This window comes from Thalassophryne amazonica, chromosome 20 (assembly GCF_902500255.1).
Source record: "Thalassophryne amazonica chromosome 20, fThaAma1.1, whole genome shotgun sequence".
Taxonomy (NCBI): Eukaryota; Metazoa; Chordata; class Actinopteri; order Batrachoidiformes; family Batrachoididae; genus Thalassophryne; species Thalassophryne amazonica.
The window spans coordinates 25,908,730-25,922,759 of record NC_047122.1 but is presented as its reverse complement, the minus strand read 5'-3'; the positions used below and the strand labels follow the sequence as shown (position 1 = coordinate 25,922,759).

The following is a 14,030-nucleotide window of genomic DNA, read 5'->3' as shown; positions in this document are numbered from 1 at the left end:
ATCTAGTGCCCGTACCTTCAATGGTGAAGGAAGGGCCACTAGAGGGAGCCCTACTTCCTTAGCCCATCTGCTATCAAGCAGATTCCCCTCTGACCCTGTGTCGATGAGTGCTGGGGCATGAAGGGTTAAATCCCCACAGAGGATCTTGTCTGGGATTTTCGTGCGTTTCCCGCGTGTGTGTTATGGCCCACCCTTAGCCCAGTCTCTTAGGGCGCGCATTGGTGTTTAACCGCTTGGGGAAATTCTTCTGCAAATGCTCACTCGAGCCGCAGATAAAACAGTCTCCACGGGCCAGCCTCCTTTGTCTGTTGGCTGATCTCATTTTTGCCCTGCTCGTGTCCATAGCTTCGTCAGCAGGGGGAGCTGTCGTCACGCGGAGCGCTTTGGCTTTGGAGCGTGGGGAAGGCGGCGCTGTTTCGGACCTAGAAGGGAGAGGGACAGCTCGTGCCCGGCCACGCCCTTCGTCTCGCTCCCGTCGTCGTTCCTCTAATCGGTTGTCTAACCGTATAACAAGGTTGATAAGCCCGTCTAATTCCCGCGGCTCATCCTTAGCCACCAGGTGCTCCTTAAGGACCGGAGACAGTCCGTTTACAAAGGCGGCGTGGAGCACTACCGTATTCCAGCCGGCTCTCGCTGCCGCGACGCAGAAGTCGACTGCATACTCAGCGGCGCTCCGTCGCCCCTGTCGAATTGACAGCAGCAAGTTGGAAGCAGGTTTGCTTCGGTTCGGGTGATCGAACACCTGTCTGAACTCCCTCACAAACCCAGTGTATGTTGTTAGGAGCCACGAGTTCTGTTCCCAAAGCGCCGTAGCCCAGGCGCGTGCCTCACCTCGAAGCAAATTAACGACATAAGCCACCCGGCTGGAGTCTGACACATACGTAACGGGACGTTGTGCAAAGATGAGCGAGCACTGCATCAAGAAGTCTGCGCACGTCTCGACACAACCTCTGTACGGTTCCGGGGGGGCTAATGTATGCTTCAGGGGATGGGGGGAGTTCGTTGAACGACCACTGGAGGGTCTCTGTTCAGCAACAGGTCCGCAGGAGGAGGAGCTGCAGCCGTGCCCTGTCCATGCGCTTCCACCTGAGCGGTGAGAGCCTCCATCCTACGATTGAGCAGTATGTTCTGCTCGGTCACCAAATCCAGCCGAGCAGTGAGGGTGGTCAGTATTTGCTGCAACTCACCCATCATGTCTCCTGCTGGAGCCTGTGCACCTTGCATCTCCATTGATTGTTCAACGGATGGTATGTGCCCCTGACATTGGCTGAGTAATCCTGTTGGGGAAAGTGTAAGACACGGACCCACACGTAAATGAACGGACAATAGAGATGCCAATAAATACAATTTAATATTGCAAATGTGCATTACAGGTCAAAATACTGCTTTAGTCTGTCAATCAAAGTTCCACAAAAAAAAGGTGACGTGGGCAGGCCCGAGGATAGGAAATGCCTATCCAGAGAAGAGCCGGGACCCACAAGGTTCCACCGCCAACGGAGACCTGCAATACACCGGAGCCGCCAAATCCCAAGTCCCCCAGGTGGCCACTGCTTCCAGCTGTCAGATCCGGTACTGCTGGCAGGGAAAACAAACAGGTTACGGTGGGTGTGTGTACACCCAGTAAACAGTCAGCAAAATGTTCACTTCCTCTCCTGAGGGAGTATACTTAGAGATAAGGAAAGTGAGGAGTGGAAACGCTAACTCCCTCCAACTTCCACAAACCCAGCTCTAAGCTGCGAGCATACCAGAGGTTATGACTGCAAAGGTCAGTAGCAATAAATGTGTGAATGGCACAAAGTGGTTGAGTAGGTTTACCTGTCGGGTAAGCTAATAACTCGGCATAGTTGTGGTGTCTCTTCCAGGGTTTTATGGAATGTGGTGATGATGAGTGATGTCTGACAGCTGTCAGCTCCGGGCTCCTGGGGCTCCTGTGAGACGACTACGCCCTCTGGTGCCTGAAACCCGACGACAGGCAGGGCGTCCTCTGGTGGTGAGCCAGCAGTACCTCCTCTTCGGGCGGCCCACACAACAGAAACTAGAACACAAACAAATTAACTAACATTATGAGATCTTGTAAGAAACAGTACTATATTGATTTGTTGGAAAAATAAAGGTAACTTTAAAGGTATTGGAAGTTTACAAATGAAATCATCAAAAAGGAAAAAACTTTTAATGCATCCAGCTTATTTTTATACAAGTATTGACAAAATTGTTAAAACACTAATGCTATAGCAAATCATTTCAACAATTATTTTGTCAATGTGGGTAAAAATTTTGCAAATTCAATTGTATCCCCAAAGTGTTCCTTGGACAACAGCAAAACAGCCAATACAATTCTGGAGTCAATATTTATTAAAGAAACTGATGAAACTGAAATAATTGACATAGTTCATAAATTAAAAGGAAAAAAAATCAATAGTTAAAATTTTGATATGTTTTTGATAAAAAAAAATTGTTTACTGTATGGTAAAGGGGGATCCGGTACACAGAAAGTCAGTCAAAAATCAACAAACAAATCAGAAACATCATGCAATATGGCGTGGTTGGAAAACAGGCAGGTGGTCAAAAAACACAACATGGCAAGCAGGACTAGGAAAACATGAGAACAGCGGTGGAAGCAAAGTCATAAAGTACAACGATCTGGTGAGGAACTGGTGCAACCAGTGAAACTTATATACACCCTGGTGATGAGGTACCGATTAGAAACAGGTGTGTCGAAAGCTCCAAAATAGGGTGTGGCCCAAACAGTGTGCACCGCCCACCACCAAGCACCAAGAGACACAGACAAGAGAGATAGGGAAAGACAATGCCCAAGCAGGAAAAAACCCAGCCAGAGAAATCACTCACTGAGAAAACAATCAAAACTAAACTACGCAGGACTAAACAGAACAAAGCATGATACAAAAGTCCAGATCATGACAAAATTTGTCATTAACTTTGCTTCTAAAATGAAAATAGCTAAAGGGATACCGTTGTTCAAATCTGGTGATAAACATGTCTTTTCAAACTATAGGCCAATCTCACTGTAAACCACAATTTTCTAAAATTCTGGAAAACGTATTTGCAAGGAGGTGAATGATTTCATGGCTAAACATCATGTACTTAGTGAATAGCAATATGGATTTAGTAAAAAATCGTACAACTTAATTGGCTTTAATTGACTTTGTTGAACAAATTACAAATGCAATTGAGAATAAGCAATACACTGTTTTTTGGGGAGGGGAGTTGCTAAGGTCATGTCTGAGACACCACGGCAGGCAGGCGTGCCCCACCACTGTCACACATTGCGTCAGACGCTCAGAGCTGAATGGATCTCACCACTGTAATTTACATTTTATTCACCATTTAATTCTGTCGGAGGTATGATGAATCTCACCTCCATGATCATTTTACAGTGCAGCACAGCCATTAGCCAGTGACCACAGCCTGTGTTGAAAAGCTTCTCATCCAGCTGCTGTATTCTGCAAATAACCACGTCATAAATAAATCCCATATGGCATGCCACCAACAATCCAACCAAACATTGTGTAAATGGTAAATGGACTGCATTTATACAGCACTTTTCCATCTGCATTAGATGCTCAAAGCTGACATACAAGGTAAGGTACTCACTACACACCAGGAGCAACTAGGGGATTAATGACCTTGCCCAAGGGCCCTTAGTGATTTTCCGGTCAGGCTGGGATTTGAGCCGAGGATCCTCTGGTCTCAAGCCCAACGCATTAACCATCATGTACAGAGGTGTGTTGTGCTGGTCATGCACATGTGTGAACACATAGTGGCTCATTCAGCCATTATGAAGGCACACACTCACACACACTGAGCAACTATTTAAGGCGTTAACTTTTTGAATAATTGCACTGATAACATTAAAACATTTGCTCTGCTCTTTCTGGTCCCCTCATCCAATTAGTTCCCCCAACAGCTGCCATCTCCCAACCCTTTAACTGCTTTCCTTTGGTCTCAACAGAAGAGGTCCAAAATATCATCAGGAAGATGAAACCCTCCACCTGTGCCTTGGACCCCCTCCCAGCCTCCCTGGTAAAAAACCCATGCCACTGTCCTAGGTCCCCTGATCACCTCTGTTATAAACCACTCACTCCAAATTGGCCATGTCCCTTCTGTGTTAAAGAAAGCCATTATCAGACCTCTTCTCAAAAAAACACACTCCCGACCCAGAGATCCTTTCAAATTACAGGCCCATTTCCAATCTCCCCTTCATATCTAAAGTACTTGAGAATGCAGTGGCCACCCATCTTCAGAACCATCTAAAACACAATAACCTCTATGAAAAATTCCAGTCTGGTTTCCGCCCTGACCACACCACAGAGACTGCATTCATAAGAGTCACAAACGACCTCCTGATGTCCTCTGTTGCTAGCTCCCCCTCCCTCCTCATTCTCCTGGACCTATCTGCTGCATTTGACACAGTCGACCATGACATTATACTCCACTTCACCACTGGACTCACTGACACTGCCCTCAGTTGGCTCCATTCATACCTCACAAACCGGGCAGAATACATCTCCATTGATCACTCCACATCAAACCCACACACAGTCACCTGCAGTGTTCCCCAGGGGTCAGGCCTTGGTCCCATCTTCTTCATCATCCCTCTCATTACCCTTGGTCAGGTCATCAGCCGCCATGGTTTTTCATTCCACTGCTACGTCAATGGCACACAGCTCTATGTCAATGCCACTGCTGCAAACCCACCCTCATCATCACCACCATCCCTGTCACAACTCACCACCTGTCTGGAGGAGATAAAGGTATGCATGGAGCTCAACTTCCTCCAACCCAACAGCTCCAAAACCAAAGCCATCCTGGTTGGCACTCCTCACCAGTCCAAATCATCACCCATAACTAGCATCACCTTCTCTGGCTCCAATATCCCCCTTTCATCAGTAGTCACAAATCTTGGTATGAAAATAGACTCCAAATTCACTTTTGAATCTCATATCAACCACCTCTGCAAGACCTCCTTCTATCACCTCTGAAACATCTCCAAACTCCGCCTCATTCTCTCCCTTTCAGATGCTGAAAAGCTGGAACATGCCTTTATCTCCTCCAGACTGGACTACTGTAATGCACTTCTCATCAGGATCCTTAGCAAGAGCCTGCAGAGGCTCCAATACATCCAGATCTCTGCAGCTAGGATCCTGATGAGAGTGTGCAAACATGAGCACATTACCCCCGTCCTCCACTCACTCCACTGGCTTCCTGTCTTCGCCAGGATTGAATACAAGGTCTCCCTTCTCACCCACCAATGTGTCATGCCCCCCACTTCAAAGAACTCCTCAACTCACAAAACACAACACGTTCCTCCCGCTCCACTCACTAAAATCTCCTCCCCTCACCCAGAACCAGTGTAAGGACCATGGGAGATATTGCTTTCTGTGCTGCTGCCCCACGCCCTTGAAATGCGCTCTCTCACACCCTGATGGCACACTGATTTTTAAAAAGAAGTTTTAAAAGAAGTATAAAGACATTTCTTTTTAACAAAACCTATGGTCCTTCCTTTTACAGATGTTTATTTTAAATTCATTCCATTTTAAAATATGACTGATTGTCTTGTTCTTTGCTTTTATTTTATCTTTTTAACCTGTAGCCCTTTGAGATCATTGATAAAAAGAGCTCTACAAATAAAATGTACTATTATTATTATTATTATTATTATTATTATTGTTGTTGTTGTTGTTGTTGTTTTTGTTGTTATTGTTATTATTATTAAATTATCTGTTCCTTAGTTAGCGTTAAAAGGCTCTATAAGAACAATTACTTGTTATAATCTGATGAAGTAGGTTTATTGATTTTGCTTTTGTTTTTGGGGATTGTGCACAGTCGTTTGTTTGGTTGTATTTGGAAATTTTTTGTTCATTAATTAATTTATACTGTTACACTTGTTTCCTTGCCACTTACTCTTGTATGTGTAAATATATATATATATATATATATATATATATATATATATATATATATATATATATATATATATATATATATTTGGGAACCACAGAATCTCGTCTCTGCTGTTTGCGGACGATGTGGTTCTGTTGGCTTTGTCAAATCAGGACCTTCAGCGTGCACTGGGGCGGTTTGCAGCCGAGTGTGAAGCGTCTGGGATGAAGATCAGCACCTCCAAATCCGAGGACATGGTTCTCGACCGGAACAAGGTGCTTTGCCCTCTTCAGGTCGGTGGAGTGTCCTTGCCTCAAGTGGAGGAGTTTAAGTATCTCGGGGTCTTGTTCACGAGTGAGGGACGGATGGAGCGTGAGATCGATAGACGGATCGTGCAGCATTTGCAGTGATGCGGTCGCTGTATCGGACCGTCGTGGTGAAGAGAGAGCTGAGTAGGGGGGCAAAGCTCTCGATTTACCGATCGATCTACGTTCCGATCCTCACCTATGGTCATGAGATTTGGCTCATGACCGAAAGAATGAGATCGCGAGTACCAGCGGCCGAGATGAGTTTCCTCCGCAGGGTGGCTGGGCGCTCCCTTAGAGATAGGGTGAGGAACTCAGGAGGAGCTCGGAGTCGAGCCGCTGCTCCTCCACGTCGAAAGGAGTCAGTTGAGGTGGCTCGGGCATCTTTTCCGGATGCCCCCTGGACGCCTCGCTGGAGAGGTGTTCCGGGTACGTCCCACTGGGAGGAGGCCCCGGGGAAGACCCAGGACACGCTGGAGGGACTACATCTCTCGGCTGGCTTGGGAACGCCTTGGGGTTCCCCCGGATGAGCTGGAGGAGGTGTGTGTGGATCGGGAGGTCTGGGCGGCTTTGCTTGAGCTGCTGCCCCCGCGACCCGACTCCGGATAAAGCGGAAGAAAATGGATGGATGGATGGATGGATGGATATATATATATATATATATATATATATATACGAGGTCTATTAGAATAGAAACCAACCGTTTTACTTTTTAAAAAAACTATATGGATTTGATTCATATGTTTTTACGTCAGCCAAGCTTGAACCTTCGTGCACATGCACAAGTTTTTCCACGTCTGTCGGTGACGTCATTCGCCTGTGAGCACGCCTTGTGGGAGGAGTGGTCCAGCCCCCTTGTCGGATTTTCATTGTTTGAGAAGTTGCTGAGAGACTGACACTGTGCTTCATCAAAATTTTTTCAAAAACTGTGAGGCACATCCGAGTGGATACCATTCGACAAATTAAGCTGCTTTTCGGTGAAAATTGTAATGGCTGATGAGAGATTTTGGATTGTTTCTATCGCTGTAAGGACTTCCCACGGAGCGGGACGTCGTGCAGCACTCTGAGGCGACGTCGTCATCCTGTTTCAAGCTGAAAACCTCCAAATTTAAGCCTCTGTTGGCCCAGGACGTCGTGAGAGAACAAAGAACTTTCAGAAGAGGTCGGAATCAGCAGTTTATCCGGACATTCCACTGTTAAAGGAGATTTTTTTAATGAAAGACGTGCGGACGGATTGGCGCTTTGGCTCACAGCCGGCGCAGCGCGCCCGCCACAGGAAAAAACACCTCCATGTTGATAACCATTTGTAAAATCCAGGTGGCTTTTGGTGGCTTTCAGTTGAGTGAGTATCTGAGAAATTGTTTAACAGCAGGGCATGTTCCAACTTGTCCTTAAGGCCTCCAACGGAGGTGTTTTTCCTGTGGTGGGCGTGCTGCGCCGGCTGCGAGCCGACGCGCCAATCCGTCCGCACGTCTTTTCATTTTAAGTTTTAAGTCTTCTTCAGAATATACTTTGCTGACTCACATTTTGGTATGTGTCACTGGTACTTTGACATGAACAGTCCAACACGCACTTTAAATAGGAATCCACAATTGTTCCCAGTCAACTTTTCTTTTTTTTTTTCTTTTTTTTTTTATATATAGCGCCAAATCACAACAAACAGTTGCCCCAAGGCAAAAAAACAATTCTGACGATGTAGTCCATGACACCCTTCACTGACTTCATGTGGAGACTGCCCTCTGCTTTCCTCACTCCAGGGAAAAATCGCTTCATCTTTTCATCCTAACTTCGTTCTCTTCATCCTAACAGCTCTTCATGCCTCCAGACAGCTTACAGCGTAGTGGATTTGTTTTTTGTTGTTGTTGTTGTTGTTTTGTGGTCAAAGAATTAGCACTGTCAATTAGCTCCTTCAAATCGTGGTCCATCAGCAAAACAAACTCCACCATGTTTAGCTAAATACCACCCCCACTAGTGGGCGGTGGTTGCAGCATGCATTGGTACAAAATGTATGGAACTGAAATTGCACGGTAAATGCAACGCAACACAAATGGGATGAATAATCCATGTCACATGACAAACAAAGCACCAAATGACAAGGATTGACTCAGCTGTTATATAATGTCAGCTGATGTTGCCATCTTTGTTTTTGTCTACTGAATCATCTGATCCCAGCTGGCTGTAAAAGAGAGAGTTACTTGTTCCTGTCCCATATTTTGTTTGGTACTTTTTTTAGATCATGTGCAGGGCAGTACGGTGGCTTAGTGATTAGCACTGTTGCCTCACAGCAAGAAGGTCATGGCTTCGATTCCCACCTGTGACCTTTCTGTGTGGAGTTTGTATGTTCTCCCCGTGTTTGTGTGGGTTCTGTTATGGGCAGGGTCCGAATGGGACCGAACTGGACTACTACTGAACCCAAATGCAGGGAGCAATGAAGAGAGTTGGAAGGAGCAAAATAAGGATTTATTGACAATAAATGTGTAAGAAAAAGTAATAATGAATAAGGGGTCCTGCAGAGTGGAGACAGGGCCCACTCCAGGCAGTGGATGTTGGGAGTTGCAGCACTGACAGAACCAGACAGGAGGGTGTAGTATGAGTAGGAACCCAGGGCAGAAACCTCCATTTGTGTACCACCTGGAGGGAAAACAGACAAACAACACACAACAGGACAGACAGGGCAGGAACCAAGGCAGCCCATGACAGGTTCCCTACTGGTGCTCCGGCTTCCTCCCACATCCAGAGATATGCTGGTCAGGTGAATTGTAAACTTTAAATTGTCCACAGGTGTGCATGTGGATGTGAATGTGTTTGTTTGTCTATATGTGGCCCTGCGACAGACTGGTGCCCTTTCCAGGATTTACCCTGGTGCACGCCCTGTGATTGCTGGAATAGGCTCAGCCTGGGTGACCCTTAATTGGAATAGGTGGTTGAAGATGAGTGAGTGAGATCATCTTGTAGAGATCCACTTTACAAGCAAAGCAAAAGCTGCAGTCTCACACACCTCTTTGGTACCATAAACAATATTACGGCTCTTGTTCACATTTCATGAACCTGGTTTAAAAACTATGCTTTTGATACTGCTTTTGTGCATAATTAGTCGTGTCAAACTCATAAGTGAATAAGCAAATTCTGCGTAATCCATCCATACAAAACATTGCAGATTGTCAAAAAATGTGATGTGATAGAGGAAATCTGAGCTCAGATTCGGATTCAGCACCCCAAAATAACCGTAATTCAGTTCTCAAAGTCTACGCAAGAAAAAAAAATGTTGACTAGTGTAATTGGGTCAAACTTCACAAATTTTGGGAAAATAAATGAAAGTCCACCGAGTGCCAAAAACCGGAAGTACAGCTTTACCTTTAAAAAACGGTCAATCAAAGTGAAAAAAGGAAGTAATTGTGTATTCAAACTACAGTATATATTAAACCTTATCCTTATATATATATATATATATATATATATATATATATATATATATATATATATATATATATATATATATATATATGTATATATATATATATTAACCTTATTAAACCTATTTTGTTAATTTATTTTTTTATTTCTTTGCTGATATTTGATGAAGTTGATTTATTGTCACACAGTAACACCTTGGTCTGTGTGCTGAATGGATGGGGGTGTGGCTGGCTGCCAAAGCTATTGAGAGATCTCTGGTCCTGTGTGTGTGCTCGCTCACTTTTGCGATGGGCTGGAGAAATGGACTGCCAGTTCATGTGGACATGCAGCAGGTGATCTGAATGTCATATCTGTCTTACAGGACACGCATGTTGGGCCAGACATGCACACAGGCCTGGCCAGACATGCGTGTCCTGTGAGTGGCGCAGGACTATATGACAAGCCAATGGTGCCACAAATATGCCAGTTTCAGTCACGTATCAGCAGAAATATGCCATAACAAACGCCGCTTGGTCAGTTAACCCTGCATTTTTTTTCTCTTTTTTTAAAAAATACTTTTATCTGCTTGTTGATTTTAGCCATTTCATGCTCCTGTTATAAGACAGTGATTGTAGCACAGTGGCAAATTTTCCGTCTGCTAATCAAAGCTTTTGTAAATTGCAGGTTCGAATCCCGTGACTGGCATTTAGGGTTATTTAACTGTGGGGTTCTGTATTGTCCCTCTTATTTATTATTTATATCAATCTGGTGATATTCACTAATTATACAGCTGTTTTTTTTTTTGTTGTTTGTTTTTTTTGTCCTCTATATCAGCAGCATGATGTGGTGCAATCAAGGAGAATTATGTTTTTCATTCCATCATTATTAACAGCTTTTGAGGAACTCAGGTGCTTAGTTTGGGTATGCAGCAGCATTGTATAGCAGCACGCAGGGTAAGAAGCACATAGAGCATCAAAAGTGAAAGTAAAAAAAAAATTATAAATATAAATGCACAAATACAAATACCAGACGTACTGGCCGCTACTGGTTTACTGGCTGCTACTGTTCCTCTCATTCCCATCCTCTGTCTTCCTGTTACTCCTCCTCCCCCTGAGTGAGGAGTTGTACAGTCTGATGGCCTGATGGACAAAGGAGTTTTTCAGCCTGTTGGTCCTGCACTTGGGAAGGAGCAGTCTGTGGCTGAAGAGGCTCCTCCAGTTGCTAATGACAGTGTGCAGAGGGTGACTGTATCATCCATAATGTCCAGCAGTTTTCATATAAAAACGTATCTTGGAAATAGTTTGACACCAAAATTAATATATTTGTCCAATATTCCTCAGATTAACCTGGGTGGAGTCTATGTTGTACGACTGAGATGTTGATTATTAACTAAACTTAACTCAAACTTAACAGAGCACATTTAAAAACAACTGGGGTTGACCAAAGTGTTGTACAAATTAAAAACAAGACAAAAAAAATGCAGCAATTGCAATGAATAAGTAAATAGTCCTAAAATACATGCTACACTGTTAAACCGAACACTCCATTTTAATACAATAATTAAGTTAATGTAACTCAAACTTTAAAAAATGTTATAGTCACTCATTTCCATGAATTAAACTAACTTAAAAATGAACTGTCATAAGAACTCAGTTCCGTTAAGTGCATTTAAAGTTTTGGGCCATTTAAGTGTTGCTTATGTATTTCCAGTGCATTCCATTCACTCGTTTTAATTGAGTTTATGTAACGGAGGCCAGCAAGTGTCACTATGCATATGTAGTTAGTAAACCTCACTCCCAAAAGCTCAAAAGGATTCTCTGGTCACAAGGCTAGAGTCCTGGGTTTTAGCCTTCTGGTTAGAGAGTCCAACTTACATGCCGAAGATCATGAGTTCATGTCCCGAGGGGAGCGAATGGGTGGAGTCATAACAACATAAGGCAGAGTCAACAAGTAAACCAAAAAATGTATCAAAAAATCTAATCCAAAATGTAATGCAGATTTTTTAGGCAGAAATTTATTTTTCAATTTTTTATTGAAAAACAAACTAGATTTACATATAAGTTTAATTAACTATAAAATAAGTTAGTAAAACTTTAACAAATGTTTGAAAATTATTTTAAGTTGGTAAACTCAAATGGTTTAAGAGAATTGGTTTCCTCAAATGGTTTGAGTTCAAGTAACTCACTGAGTTTTACAGTGTATTATATAGAATAAAATTAATTAAAATTGAATAAAAATTTTGCCAGAAGCTCACTTAAAATTCATTAAAAGCTAAGGAGAAGAGATGTGACTTTAGAGAAGATTTACAAACCTCAGTCGATCCCACAGAGTTGATGTTCCAGACCCGAAGGGGCTGCTGCCACAAAGGCTGAGTCACCTTTATTTTTTAGCCTCATTTTTGGGGTGACCAGTAGCAGATGATTCCCAGATCTCAAAACTCTGAGAAGAGCATAGACATGAAGGAGCTCAGTCAAGTACTGGGGAGCTAGGCCATTCACAGCTTTAAAAACAAATTTTTTAAATCTACTCAAAAAGCAACCGGGAGTCAGTGCAGCAAAGCTCGGACAGCGGATATGGTCACGCTTGCGTTTGCCAGTAACTAGCTGCATTTTGTACCAGCTGCAGGCTGTGCAGGAGTGACTGGTCCAGGACAAAATACAGTGAGTTACAGTAATTCAGTTGTGTATTAATAAAAGCATGGAGTACAGTCTCAAAATCTTTATGTGGCAGGTACGATTTTATTTTTGATAAAATCCTTAAATGAAAAAAGTTGTTTTTCACAACTGAAGGAACTTGGTGATCAAATTTCAACCTGTCATCAAATATTAGACCAATATTTTTCACTGATGACCACGTTTGGTGTAAGGGGGCCCAGAAAGCCCGTGGAAAAGTCTGATGGACCACATCCAAACATCATAATTTCTTGTTTTCATTTAAATTCCAAAAGATTGCAGTCAGCCAGGACATAACATCAGACAATCAAGCAATGTCTAACAGAAATTAAAACAGAAACAAAATATTATATATATATATATATATATATATATATATATATATATATATATATATATATATATATATATATATATATATATTTTTTTTTTTTTTTTTTTATAGTGGGATGAAGGCATTTTCACGCCTTCATACCACTTCATCCAACCTTATTCCATACATGTACATTATATAAATAAACAAATTTGTGAATATTTTCTAATAAACATGACAGGAACACATCGACAGTTTTGCAATAATTCAGTTTATTTTGTATGATGAGTTCATTCGAACAAACTTCAAAATGAGATTTTTTTTGTCATGTCAATTGTGCAGATGAATAAGAAGAAAAGGTCTGAAGATGACGACTGTGAAGATGTTTACGTTCACTTCCTGTCATCCTCACTTTCTTTCTTTTTCTTTAGTTTTCTGTAAAAAACAAAAACCAGATGAGAATACAATGTAAATAAATTAATACTGATGATATTAGAGCTTCATGATGTGACAAATTAGACTGAAACTGGAAAATGGACAGTTTAACATGATGTCAAAGATCAGCTGTAATCATGCTTGTAGTTTTGTCACATTCTAATAAAGCTGAAGGTGCGACTGGAGCACAGCCACTGCAGCCTGTATCAAGTGTGGAGGCGGCTTCTTTGGTGGCTTCCCTCATTTGTCTCACTTAGCTTTATTTGCTTTATTTGTCATGAATCATGATTTAAGCGAATTCCATGAAAATGCTTTTGTTTCCATCCACTGACTGGGTGTAAATATTAACAAAGAAATTAAAGTGCACTGTTTTAAAAAAAAACATCTGCACAGTGGAAAAACTACAAGTTTTTTTTTGTTGTTGTTGTTGTTTTTTGATGTGATAAAATAAGTCTAAAGGACTGAAGACTTTTTGTTAGTAAAACATTCTGTGATTGGAGACAAATATGTTCTTTGGTTATGGCATCACAAAAGTCAGAAAGTAGTTAAACATTTAGTTGTTATTAAGAAAATCAAAAGAAGACCAAAATAAAAGCCCATTTCCTGTGTGACAAGAAGTCTCTGTACTTGAAGCTCAGTGTGAAGGACTAACCCACACAGATGTAGGAGAACTGCAGGTATTTGTGGGTTCCAGGACAGTGGTTGGAGAAGATCTGGTTGGTGGCTCGAACTGAACATTTATGTTTGCCATCACATCTAAAAAAAAAAGTAATTCAAACTGAGTGTTTTATTGATTTACGAGGTCTGTTAGAAAAGTATCTGACCTTTCTATTTTTTTCAAAAACCATATGGATTTGAATCACATGTGATTGCATCAGCCAAGCTTGAACCTTCGTGCGCATGCGTGAGTTTTTTCATGCCTGTCGGTTGCATCATTCGCCTGTGAGCAGGCTTTGTGTGAGCACTGGTCCACCCCTCTCGTCGTTTTTTTTATTGCAAATAAATGTCTGA

General features: G+C 42.4%; 1 protein-coding gene across 1 annotated transcript in view; it reads right to left on the bottom strand.

Annotated features, from left to right (window-relative positions):
- Positions 1–12,887: 12,887 nt before the first annotated feature.
- Positions 12,888–14,030, bottom strand: part of LOC117502208 (L-rhamnose-binding lectin CSL3-like) — a 45,156-nt gene continuing 44,013 nt past the window's right edge. Inside the window, exons 8-9 of the mRNA XM_034161242.1 lie at positions 13,672–13,775; positions 12,888–13,019 (exon numbers count right to left, since the gene is read on the bottom strand). Coding sequence (XP_034017133.1) covers positions 13,012–13,019; positions 13,672–13,775 — 112 coding nt within the window. The 3' untranslated portion in view covers positions 12,888–13,011. The remainder of the gene's footprint in view (positions 13,020–13,671; positions 13,776–14,030) is intronic.